This window comes from Salvelinus namaycush, chromosome 10 (genome assembly GCF_016432855.1).
Source record: "Salvelinus namaycush isolate Seneca chromosome 10, SaNama_1.0, whole genome shotgun sequence".
Taxonomy (NCBI): domain Eukaryota; kingdom Metazoa; phylum Chordata; class Actinopteri; order Salmoniformes; family Salmonidae; genus Salvelinus; species Salvelinus namaycush.
The window spans coordinates 27639304-27652872 of NC_052316.1; the positions used below are offsets into that span (position 1 = coordinate 27639304).

At 44.1% G+C, this 13569-nt stretch overlaps 2 protein-coding genes across 2 annotated transcripts in view; one reads left to right on the top strand and one right to left on the bottom strand.

The window, feature by feature from the left end:
* The first annotated feature begins 1784 nt into the window (after positions 1 to 1784).
* LOC120054923 (ras-like protein family member 11B) lies at positions 1785 to 4025 on the top strand. The gene is made up of 3 exons (XM_039002662.1): positions 1785 to 2011; positions 2118 to 2251; positions 2887 to 4025. The coding sequence occupies exons 1-3, from the start codon at positions 1900 to 1902 to the stop codon at positions 3382 to 3384; spliced, it is 744 nt and encodes a 247-aa protein (XP_038858590.1). The 5' UTR covers positions 1785 to 1899; the 3' UTR covers positions 3385 to 4025.
* Positions 4026 to 4737: 712 nt separating this feature from the next.
* The window catches only part of LOC120054922 (sec1 family domain-containing protein 2-like), a 187030-nt gene continuing 178198 nt past the window's right edge, over positions 4738 to 13569 (bottom strand). Inside the window, exons 7-9 of the mRNA XM_039002661.1 lie at positions 8200 to 8334; positions 6555 to 6674; positions 4738 to 5223 (exon numbers count right to left, since the gene is read on the bottom strand). Of these exons, the coding sequence (XP_038858589.1) occupies positions 5131 to 5223; positions 6555 to 6674; positions 8200 to 8334 (348 nt within the window). The 3' untranslated portion in view covers positions 4738 to 5130. The remainder of the gene's footprint in view (positions 5224 to 6554; positions 6675 to 8199; positions 8335 to 13569) is intronic.

A 13569-nucleotide genomic window follows, 5' to 3' on the forward strand; every position in this document is an offset into this window, starting at 1 on the left:
GATGTCCTCTGCAGTCTGAACAGTGAAGGACACAGGACCAGTCTGAGCATTGACTGTAGCAGGAACCCACTTCGGTCTTTTGAGGTAGTTCCTAGCTAAGACAGTTTCTCCAGGATTGAAAGCTCTGTCCTTTGCTCTCAGTTCACAACGTTTGACTTGACTCTCCTGTTGATGTGATACTGTCTCCTTTGCGTTCAGAAGTTTGAGTAGGTCAAAACTTGTGCATAGCTCTCTCTTCATGAGTAGCAGGAAGCTGTTCAAGCATTGGTGCAGTGTCCTTTGACCCTGAGACACTTTTAAGGCATGTTTCATGAAGATGGATATTACGGTGCTGAACTGATGTGCTATACGCCATTCACCGGTAGGAATGTGGCCATTTCTTGGGACACTAGCTGCGGTCCATTTGGAGTTGGAGTGGCGATCTGAACCAACTAAACACTTCCCCAAGCTTCTCGATTGTCTTCTCTGCAGTAGTAGACTTTATGATGGCAATCTCTGGCCACCTGCTATGAGCATATAACCATGAGAAACATTCTGTCTTTGAATGGACCTGCTAAGTCGACGTGTATGCGTGGCCACACCTCCCACAGCCAATCTCACAGATGAAGAAGTGCAAGTTGAAGTACGTTGCAAACCTTCTGAGATGAGGAACATGTTTTTGCTTCTCCTCAATGCTTCCATCCAATCCAGGCCACCAGAAGTAGGTTTGTGCGATTTCCTTCATGCGAACCATTCCACATTGACCTGAGTGTAGCTGTTGCAACACTGGTTTCCCCAGCAAAGACGGAATGATAACTCTCCTCCCCCACAGCAGACAACCGGACTGTACTGACAGCTCAGTTCTCCTGGAAAGGTAACGTTTCAGTTCCGGAGCATCCCCTGCAGCTTTACCTTTGATGATGTCCATCACTTCAGATAACACCGGGCTGTTTCTGGTGTTTCTCCGCACTTCTGTTGAAATAACTGGTGCGTTTTCCACACCTACCACCATAAACATGGATCTATTTCACCACAACAGTCCAAGAAGTACATAGGAACTGGCTAAATACCAGGAATGGCTGCCACTGAACAACTGACAGCTATCATCTTCCCAGTACTTTTGCATATGCAGACTGACAGACACAAATTACCTGGATGTTTTTGTGCATGTCTTATACAGACAATTACAGTCAATGCATCTCTAAACAGGAAATAGATTTTTACTTTGCTGTGATGCCTATTGTGCTGTGATGTGTTTTAGAGACTCTCCTGCAGATGTGCATATGTGTGCAAGTGGTCCAGTCATACGTATATGCTCCTTTTATACCTAAATTACTTTTTGTTATTTTTTTAGGTTTCTATTTAGGATCAATAATTATCATACAATATCATTCACCACTTCGCGTGTTTTATGTAAAAATCTAAACAAATTTTATTGGTCCACACATATATTTAGCATATGTTGTTGTGGGTGTAGCGAAATGATTGCGTTCCTGGCTCCATGCCATATAAGATTTCATATATCTGGACAATTACTATCGCCCCAGCCCCTCTACAGTAGTTATCAACACTTTCTGTCAAATAAAGGATGTTTTGTTATTTCATCCGAACCGACCAACCTGTAGCACGGGGCATTCATTTTCTCCTTGTGTTTGGCTCGCGGATCCACGTGAGGGGCGGCAGGGAGCCGAGAGAGCGTGCTGTTGCCAGTAGCCAATCAGCGAGAAGCATTTCTTTGGCACTATAAAAGCCACTGTGTTTTCATAGAACACAGTATTCACACAGTTGGTTCAAGTGAACAATTGGGAGGTTGTTGTGTTTTGTTTTTAACTAATAAAAGCGATTACTTTAGCTTCATCAGAGACATTATTGAACAATTTGGATTTAGCATCGTTTTGAAAACTGACGGAATTAGTCAAAATGCGTCTGATCCAGAACATGTCAACCATCGCGGAGTTTGCGACCCCAGAGTGTCTGTCTAACCGGACCATCAAAATAGCGGTGATTGGGGGCAGCGGAGTTGGCAAAACAGGTAAATTGACAAATCAGTTCAACTAAATGTTGACAACTGTATTTTAGTAACTGATGTTATAAATTCATAGGCTACATGATGATTAACTTATGGTCTTCTATTCCAGCTCTGGTAGTAAGATTCCTGACAAGGCGCTTTATTGGCGACTATGAGAGAAACGCAGGAAACCTTTATTCAAGAGAGGTCCAAGTGGACGGAGAGCAGGCAGCCATCCAAGTCCAGGACACGCCGGGTGTTGATGTAAGTTCACTATTTGCTTTTTGCTACGTTTCCAAATGCGCTCGAGACAACTGCGTCTGAGTGCCCACAGACCAACATTTATTTAGGCTAGTCCACCAGAGCATCTGTGATCAGAGTGAGGTTTTCTGAATGAATAAATCAGTATCTACTGTAGTCACAGAACCATAGTAGGCTATGTGAAGTTTGAGCTTTCTGTTCAGAGTTCTTCCCTCCCTGCTCTGGGCACTGGTCCAAACCTGCAGTTTTTGTTCTTACTAAAAGTGCAGTTGTTTTGTTTTTTTAGTCTGGCCTTCTAATTTCCCATTCAGAGAAGAGAATGTCTGAGCCAGGGGTAAATGATACCCCACTTCTGTCTCCTCAGTCACCCTCACCCTGTTCCCCTTTACTCACTCAGGAGGAGAGAGTAGAGGCGTAACATTACCGCCCACTGGTTGACTAGACTACAGCAATCAATTTAATAAAACATACCTTTTGCGTAATGATGGGAACATATTTGGTCTGGCATGAATTTAAATCACTTAGCTATGAGGCTGTCCAGGTTGGATTTTATGAAGTTAATTAATGTATTTTTAACACTGTTCTAAATGAGTTCCAATGTAACAGTTCTCTAATCATGATCTCCATGTTCTCCTCAGGTGACATGCAATGGCCTCAGCCTCCCTGATCATGTGACCTGCTCCATCCAATGGGCAGATGCTGTGGTGTTGGTCTACTCTGTGACTGACCGCCATAGCTTCGATCTGATTGGCCAGTTGCACCAGCTGGTGGCCCGTGCGGGCGGGGCCAACGTGCCTCCTGTCATCCTGCTGGCCAATAAGGCGGACCTGCTGCACATGAGGCGGGTGGATGCCGAACAGGGCCCCTTGTTGGCGGCGGCGCTGGGCTGCTCCTTCTACGAGGTGTCAGCCAGCGAGGACTACAGCCAGGTGCATGGGGCCTTCCACAGGCTGTGCTGCCACATGGCCAAGCAGCAGCCCCAAGCCTCCCTGTCCTCCCACACCACAACTGGAGCAGGAGAAAAGAAGGGGCGCTCACCCCTCATCCCCAGGCCCAAGTCCCCCAACATGCAGGACCTGAAGAGGCGCTTCAAGCAGGCTCTCTCGGCTAAAGTCAGGACGGTCACCTCTGTGTGAGAAGTACTTTGGTTCGTCTACTACACAACATGGTCCAGAGTGGCTACAGAAAATACATTAAATGAGGACAGAAGATTCCTGTCTCGTTTAGGGACTCAATCCTGTATGGATAGAGCAGCCTGACCTGCGACGAGCAGCAGAGACAAAATGGAGGCTCAACTTAGACCTCTGACCGAGGTCACTGTCTGACAGAGGTAATGATCTGTGGGGTGAAACTGTTCACTGAGTCTGCAGACGTCTGCTATGAGGGACAGCAGCTGGGAGGTGTTGGTATGTCAGCCCACCAGAAGGGACAGAGGAGCTGAATGAAGCCCAGACACACTCCAGATTGTGTGAACACTGACATCTTCTCCTGGTAACAAAAGCCTTGAAGGACACTGCACAGAGTATTTTTAGCTGGCGGCAATTTAGTTTTTTAACTTTTTTTTCTCAGGCTGCCACTGCATAGCAATGCTAAAAAAGCACTGTCATTGTCAGACAAGTCATGCACTTGAGTCAGAGTGCTGAGTTTGTTCACTTTTCAGTTTCTCATCTGTCACAATCTCCAGTTCCCCAGTGCATTCCTTGTACAACAGCCAAAACCATCATTCTGCACATCATGGTAGTGAACTATGAGTGGAAGGCAGGATCACTGTGGGGCAGCAGGGAATGGATATGGGGCTGGGTGGGATGTTGGGGTTATTTGTAATGCACTTTAAGAAAGCCAAATGGTTGACTTATGTCATATTTTTTACAATAAAATGATTGCATTCATGATGACTCTTGTCTTATAACCTCATGAGTAAAATACAAACAACTTATACGGGCCAGGTAAAGACCTATGTATTATAGGTTAGGCTGTGTGTAGACATGATCTACTATGAAGCATACCCATGAACATAGTCCAGGCTCATCCTCAGAGGTGCTGTTCCTCAACCTGGGTGGTGTGACCAATGACAGTTGTAACCCTGGCAAAGACACCACAATGCTATTAGTTGTGAAAGTTCCTGTCACTAGTGAGGTTCACAGTTCATGCTGATTTGATCTGTGGTCTACTGTCCTATGATTGAGAATATCAGGCTCCAGTCAACATGAAACACCCATCTGAACATGAAAAAAAAGAAGCTTCAGGGCAGTTAATGACATGGAGATGTGTAAAACTCAACTGTTGACCCCTGTTGGACAGACCATGGCCTGTCATTACCACAGAGGCCCTCCACATTCATCTGTCCTACACCTTAGCTCTCTCTCTGAGAACCCGATGCAGTGTAAATAAGTTAGTGTAGTGGTTTAATTCTGTACTGTGCCAGAATAGCAAGACGCATCACGTTACTTCTCTCACCTGTAATGAGCTCACACAATTGTTTCATTTCACTCAATGTATTCAGATTTAATTCAAACAAATATATTAAAGCAACTTGATTTGAATGTCATTGTTTTAAGTTGAACTTCAAGACAGAATCCTCTTTACCCCAGATTAAATCAAGTTTACATTCAGTAAAGTTTGGAATAAATCCATGAACACTTAATTACCTTAATGTGATTTAGGGAGTACAAGGAATGGAACACAGCTCTTACTAAACTGAAGTAAACATTTAGGAATGCCTTTGAAAAAGCCTAAATAGATCCTCTTTCTATCATCTGGTCTGCTCACACACCAATGACTCCAATCCATTACCAAACCACAAAACATCAATGGAGCATCTAATTACTCCTCTCCAGAAAGCGGTACGTGTCGGTGGAGAGTGTGTGGTCCTTGTTCTGTGCTCACACACCGATGTCTGGCACCAGTCTTTGGGTGGTGAAGAGCAGCTCAGGGACATCTGTAGGTCTCAGCAGTCTGGTGGAGAGGACCAGCACCTGGGACAGAGAGCAGAGAGTCAGACTAGCTCGTGGCTAAATCAGCAATGGAGAAAGACAAACGTTGGTTGTGTTCAGACCATTGGTTCAGACAACTGGAGTAGACATCCTGCTTTAATTAAGTAGATACTGAATGTGAACGGAAGCATTTCACTAAGGTCTACACCTGTTGTATTCAGTGCATGTGACTAATACAATTTGATTTAATTTGACCCCATAGAAATCATTCAAATTTATTTAGATAAAGATTAGTTTGTTGTGCCTTGCATCCACATTCAGTATATGACCCAATGACTCAGTTCATACATTAGACAAACCCAGGCTATTCACTTTGAACTGTATTTGAACAAATATCATATGTTTCATTAGTCCAAACGAAACCATTTTCTGACTGCTTTTAAATCTGGGTTAATTAATGACCAAGTCCTTAGAGGACCTATATGTTCCTGGAAGCCAGCCTTTATCAGAACACTACTAGCTGCAGACAGACAGATCGAGCAGGCTGAATGGGTTGGGGTCAGAGTGCGTGTTGAGGTCAGACTGTATGTGGGCCGCTGGCTGCAGGATGAGGGTCCTACAGTAAGAGCCTCTCTCTTCTGTTGTTCTGATTAGAGATGTATTCATGACATCAGCCTTTGATGCTGCTCAGGCCTTTCATTCCCTCTAAACTCCATTATACATGCCTTTCATTAACACAGCTAGCCTGGGATTAGACTGTACTGCAGTACACTGGCTTACAGTTCATTAACCATGTACACACAACGTACAATACACACAGATGTTTAGCGTGTGGTTGAGTCAGAGTGTGTGTTGTAGCACACACAATACACAATCAGATGCATTACCACATCACACACAAAGAATGTACACGTGTGTATATAACATTATTTCCTTTCTGCACTATCCATTGTCTGTCACCTGAGAATATGTCTCAGTGTGTGTGTGTGTGTGTGTGCATGCGTGCATGCGAGAGAGTGACTGTTTATATAATATATAGCTACTCTTGACTTTCTTCAACTCAGCACCCAGATTTTTGTGGTCGACCCCTCCCTGTGTTTTATCCTCAGGCTCCTCTTTTGATGTCACTCAGACTGATGACAAACCCTTGCAAAGTGTTATGTAATGCCACCGAGCCATAACCTGGAGAGCTGTAGCCTAAAAAACACATTCATACCACAGCAGCGAAAACTGCACCTGGACTCTCGCATCTCCTCTGATTTATTTACACCTCACCCTCTTTCCCCTCGCTCTCCAAATCCCCCCTCTTTGCGTTCTTTGTTCGAAGCAAGCTCTGCCAGGTGAGTCGAGAGCAAGCGGCCGTGGTCTCTCACCTGTGTGCCCGGCTTGTGGGCGGAGACTACCTCGCGGATCAGGCGGAGCTCAGAGGGAGTGACTCCTCCCACCAGGAAGAGAAAGAGCAGGGCGTGGTCGCTGGGGTGTGGACGGCTCACCTAGGGAGGGGTTAGGGATTGGGATAAAAATTAGCTCATGTAATTTCATTGGCACAAGTTAACCATATCATAATTAAAGGTTATGCTATGGTTTGTGAGCTGAAACTCTAAAAACAATCTGTGGAGCCAGATTACAGTTCAGCATAAACTGACTCCTTCTCTCTGTCTCTCTCCCCCGCTGTCCTTCAGTCTCTCCCCTCTCTGGTCTGAGTCACTGCCCAGCTGGAGGGCAGTGGTCAGAGTGGACTATTCAGCATGAAGGCTTTAAACAACACTCATTCCAGACACACACACGGATTTGTACATGAGTGTGAGTCAGGGGGTCTGGTGCGCCAGCTATGTGTGATTGGTTGGCCTACAGATAATGGCTGTGTTCTATTGGCTGGGGAGCAACGCCGAGATCACAACTACAGCCTTTGAATAATACCCGTGCAATCAAAGCTGCAGGGGGGTGGGGACTGGTCCGGGATGGCCAGACATGTGCATCAGGACTGTCTGCCTGGGCTGGCTCAACATGTGTCTTACAATAGGTAGCCTTTATCTGTCAGAGTGTTTGTGTTTGTGTGTGTGTGTGCGCGTGCATGTGTGTGAGTGTGTGTTTACATTGATCAATATACACAAGTGTGTGGATGTCAGACTGAACATGTGTGTGCAATGTGGTAGGTCAAATGGGTATGGGTCTTTGTGCTCATTTGTATTCATACAACATACAGTATGTACTGTATGAGTGCATTAGCTATACCTGCACACACACAGAACAGCAGACCAGCATCTACATGTGCATCCTTAAAGAGATATGAACACCCGTCCCCCATCTGGCAACACAAACCCACTGCACTGTAGCACCAACCAAGTGTCAGGTGTACATGTGTATGAGTGAGTGAGGGGAGGGGATGGGAGAGGAGTGGAGGGAGGAGAAACAAAGCAACACACACACCTACACCTAGACAGACAGACACACACTAAAGAACTACAGATGGGGTCTTTTGAAAGTTGTTCCCTAGACAGTGAAGACAGGGAGCTAGACAGTGAAGACAGGGAGCTAGACAGTGAAGACAGGGAGCTAGACAGTGAAGACAGGGAGCTAGACAGTGAAGACAGGGAGCTAGACAGTGAAGACAGGGAGCTAGACAGTGAAGATAGGGAGCTAGACAGTGAAGACAGGGAGCTAGACAGTGAAGACAGGGAGCTAGACAGTGAAGACAGGGAGCTAGACAGTGAAGACAGGGAGCTAGACAGTGAAGACAGGTAGCTAGACAGTGAAGACAGGGAGCTAGACAGTGAAGGTACATTGTGGTACAGACTAAAGGGTGTAACCATGTGTTTTATGGTTAAAGGTTATACTGTGCCGTGGTCAGTGAGTTTTATATGGGTGATTTACTGTATGGAGGGTGTGTATAGTTTTACTAGAGGTTTTATGGTTCAGAGAAAGTAACCTTTAATATTACACTTTCATAAATAACCCTCTCACGTGTGTGTGTGTGTCTTCTGCGTGTGTGTGTGTGTGGTTGGTTCAGTCTCTCACCTTCATGAACATACTGAAGCCAGTCTTGAGCATGTCGGTGAGGCCTCCAGACATGTGTTCTATGTCGGGAGACTCAGGTCTGTCTGGGTGGAAGATCTCCTCCAGAACCTGTCTGAGGAACGGACGGTACATCGCCTGGAGAACACACAGGAACACAGAGGAACAGGACCAGTCAAAACATATTCTACAAATATCACTAGTTACCAGTCTCTTTGTGCTTTGTCCTATTTTGTACTTGTGAGTTATGCCATAGTGACAACAAAGTGGAGGGTGAGCCATATATAACACATGGATTATATAATGAGTGGGAGTGTGTATTACATCTCTGTGCTAGGTATGTATCTGGGTGAGTAGTGTCTGTCTGGGTTATTGGAATAAAGTTTGTGTTTGAAGAACCCTCAACAGTGGTGTGATCCTCCATCACTGGATGAATGAGAGATGGTGTGATCCTCTAGTCCCCTCCATCACTGGATGAATGAGAGATGGTGTGATGTGAATAACTATGAAGCAGAGTTAGAAACAGCTTCTCTGTAGGGCAGGCCTCTTATTGAGAAGGTCCATGCAGATGAGATGAGGGTATTGAGTTGTTTATAAGGGGGTTATTGTTACTGGGGATGAAAATAGCTTTGTTTTCAGTTATGAGCCAGTGTGTTGTGGAGGGTATTGTTGAAAACAAGTGTTTGTATGATGTGTTTATGTGTGTGTGGGTGTACTGATGATTTTGTTTTAAATTGCCTTGTTATTGTGTGATTAGTCTACCGTGGTGATTATTGTGAGGCGCATATACTGATTGCAGCCAGGTATTAGTCAGCCAGGCAGGCTGTTAGCTTGGTGAATATGGATGGATAGTCAACGTGACATGACCCAACCTGCTCCAAAAAATACCCCACCGCTCCAGACAGGCACGACATTCCGATAAACCCTGGCAGAACACTACACCTCTACAGATACACACCCAGGAGGTGTACATTTCCCAAGCTGCATATGTCATCACTCCCCCTCTAACACACACATACACGCAGACATATACACACACTCACCAACCCTTCTCAGAGAGGAAGAGTTTCTTAATTAAATAGCCATTTGGCTAATATATTTATTCTGTACTCATTCTATCCTTTCACACTAAAAGCACTCTATCACTTTAACACGCTACTGTACTCAGTTCAAAAGTTCTACCTTGGAGTGCTGAGCATGAAGGAGGGCACCTTGAAAATACTATTATAAATAAAGTTATCAATGTTCACATTTTGAAGGTTATAAAGAAAACCTAAGGATAAACACAGTAATGTTTTCCAATTGCACTTGACAAACTCCATACAAAGCTATTGTGTGTAGAGAGACAGAGACAAGAGAAAGAAAGAGTGAAAGAAATAAAGAGAGGAATTCACTGAATGAAGCTACCCGGGCCTATAAAGCAGTCCATTTTTAGATTACAAGGTAAACCAGATTTTTTTTATGTGCGAGAAGTTCATATCCCGAGTTAACAATGCAGCCACAGTTAAGGTATGGCAGAGCTTTATGAGAATTCTCTAAATAGCAGAGTGCTCAGAAGGGTCTGGAGCAAGGTTCCCTCTAAAATGCACAGGTACGGAGCACAGTAGCCCGAGACTGCAGTGCAGAAATATCAGCCCACAGAGAGATGCAAGAGATTTCACTTTCTGTGGTGGTGCGGCCTACAGCGGAAAATACGGAGCATAGGGGTTGGTAATGTTCTCTAGTTGCGCCGTGATTGGTTCAGTGTTCTGTTACTCATGGGGACACTACGTCACTGCAAAATCTACAGGGAGAGCTAAAATAATTCAAGCCTCTTGGGTGCTGCCATAGAGTTACATTAGAAGTTCCCATCCAAGAAGGCTCAAGGTCATTGGCCACAGATAAAATGACGTCAAATCACATAATAGCTACCGTAGCTTTGATTGGACTGATCATGTCAACATCCTACTTTCAAAATCTTAGCTAGCAAGCTAGACAAGCAGTCATCAGCATGAATCAAGTTGACAATCTACTGGCAAATCCTTTTCAATTCTTGTCATATGAAGAGAAATTAGAGATAAAAAGTATCGGTGCTCATTGGCCATGAACATTGCACAACAAGTTGGAAATCGCAAATTCAACAATGAGTGTTTTGGAAGGAATCAGTGACTAACTGCAAGCGTTGCAAAACAATCACTAGCCTGCTATCTATTCAGTGGAGTGGGTGTGTGGTCCAAGTCTGGGTTTAATGGTCTCTTTTCCAAGCTTAAAGGGATAAACATTCACATGCAACACTATGGGCCAGAAAAGATTGACTACGTTGGCAATGCTGTCAATACAGTATGACTTCTGCCTCGTTCAAAACAACTGGAAACTCGGAACTCTGGTAAAAAACGAGCTCCGACGGATTTATTTTATTTTATTATTTATATATATTTTACCCATTTTTCTCCCCAATTTTGTGATATCCAATTGGTAGTTACAGTCTTGTTCCATCGAGAGCTGTGCGTCATCCAAAACGCGACCCAGCCAAGCCGCACTGCTTCTTGACAATGCTTGTTTAACCCGGAAGCCAGCCGCACCAATGTGCCAGAGGAAACACCGTACACCTGGCGACCGTGTCAGCGTTCATTGCACCTGGCCCGCCACAGGAGTCGATAGAGCGCGATGGGACAAGGACAACCCGGCTGGCCAAACGCTCCCCTAACCCGGACAACACTGGGCCAATTGTGCGCCACCTCATGGGTCTCCCGGTCGTGGCCGGCTGTGACACAGTCTGGGATCGAACCAGGATCTGTAGTGACACAGCTAGCACTGCGATGCAGTACCTTAGACCACGGGAAAATATGTTTTGAACGGAATTTCAAGACGGGAATTCTGGCCTCTTTCTAGAGCTCCGACCTGAAGATCACTGACGTCATGATTCAACATTGTTTTTTCCCCCAAGTTCACAGTTTTCTTGAAAGCACCATAAATCCAGAGAAAGACAGACTTTGATGACAAAGTTTGATGACAAAATTTGCCCACAAGGACCGCCGTGCCACCTTCCTGTTCAAGTGAGCACAGCACAACAAGGTGAGTCAAAAATGGTGTTGTATGCTGGTGCATAAATTATGTAATATGCCAGCGAGATATGTATACTGTAGCTAAGAAAATAATACTAAGTCTATGTTGTGTAGTAAGCTGTTAGTAGCCCATGTGCCTCACCCTAATAATTTGGTCCCTTTCCCCCTCATAACTTAGCCTACTGTTCTGACTTGGTGGTGCACATGTAGCCTATAGCCTGTTTTAGAGAAATGTAATCATGGAATATTTTAAGAACTTTCCTTGTCTGCTTATATGCCCCCTTTATTTATCCTACGGATCTAACTTGGTGCGGAGAGAGAATACTGTAAGAACGGCCCATGTTCTGAATTCTGTCGCTGTACATTTCAAAAGTGGGGGTTTGCCCCACCAAGATTTACATGATAAAATCGCCACAGACTGTTTGTAAATCGGTTAATGTTGCATAGGCTTCCGTTTTTTAAGTCATGTAAAAAAGAAATCTGAGTGGTAGAGCTCGGCTTGCATTTTGACACAGAAAGTAATTTTGACATGACTTGGTGACCACTTCTAGAGTTTTCCCTGTAAACACTATCAACGTTTCCCTTTACTGTGGCAATTGTGATCGAATCAATGCAATATTAGCCACTTTCAATGCAACATACCAAAACAAAACAAACTATGCAAGAGATTTTGTTGAAGGTGCATCGGAGTACTCAGCCAGTACTACACTACACAGACCTGTACGGCATAAACAAATCAGAGCTGCAGTAGGCCTACATGCAAACAGACCATTGCCATATATGGATCTGTGCCATTTACTTTGAACTGGACTGTGTATACAGCATGAGCGGTAGATGAGTAGACGCGCTTGTTTTGAGATCAAAGCGAGAGCTGCATGTAGTCACATGTGCACATTTTGGTCATATCCTTTGCTATTTAGTGAGTTATTAGCCCAGTTATAGATAATTTGTAGTCAGCAATAGGGGAGTGATTGCTTCCTACAAGAGCAGAAAACACATACATTTCTAGACATGTTTAAAAAGCTAGTCAGGTAAAGAGCTTTTTTTGTCTTAAAGGGGCAGTGTTGTATTTTGAGACAGGCTTGAATAAGCTAAGTAGCCAATAGACAGAGGGTAGCGTAATTTGTCTGATTCTCTGTAATAATGGTATGGGAATAATAATGCATTTTATTTTGTAAAGTGGTTTCTTGCATCAAACACAACATTTTCAGTCTGAAGGACAAGTGGATAAAAAGGATAATGTAAAACCCTGCATGTTTTTTTTTTAAGTCTCATGGAATGGCCTACATTGAACACTACCCATTGGCTGCTACTGTAGGCTGAATGATAGAACAGCAATTTCCATGTTCAAATGTTATGACATGCATTTCCTCCATTGTTTTTGATGGCAGGCCACTCTGGTAGACCTACATTATGATCAAATAGCCACAGTAGCCTACATTGCCAATGTTAAAACTGAAACTAAAAGTAGGTACAGCCTCAGTGTTCACAGTAAACGCGCACTGGAAGTTGAACAGAATTTTCTCAACATTCGAGTTTACGCTCAGCAGACCTGAAATTGGTTCTGTGCCGAATTTTTTTTTGCGGGAACATTGTTCTGGAGGTTAGCGTCTTTCTAGAAAGGGTAGCTAACACATACACACACACGCGCAAAACTGTGCTCTCAAAACTTGAAGAGATAGATTTTCTTGACACCTAGCAACCAGTATCAACACAGAGCAAAGAGTTCCATCCTCCTCTGCTTGACTCAGGTGTGATACAGTAATATCCAGGTAGACACACCCTTCTGACCTCAAACATGGCATCCTCACACCTTTGACACCTGTCAACCAGATTCACCCCATCAGTATCTAATGAAGTGATTCTACCTCATGCTGACAGCCATCTCAGCCATATTAGGCATGTGTGGGGAGACTGACTGTGTTATATAAAAGCAACATTTTATTTAAAAAAAACATCATTAAGCACTTCAACTTCCCCATGCAAATACATGTTAGCTCAGTGAGCAAACACAAACAAACAAAACACAAACAAACCTGGGAGTTAACACATGACTAACTCATCTAAACACGCATTCACATACAGAGAGAAAGAGAGGTTTGAACACATTGGCCTACGCGTTCAAATGAAACAAACAAACCAATTCATTCATCTCCCCATCCGCCCACAAGACAAAACAGTCCTTTATAGCCTCATCTTTAGTCATCCTGCTATCACCCAGGCCTCCCATGACATTTGGATTGAATTTCCCTGTTACTAATAGATATTTATTCCCCCTGGGACTCACCTACTAAAGAGGAGGATAACAAATTATTCACGCCAAACACCC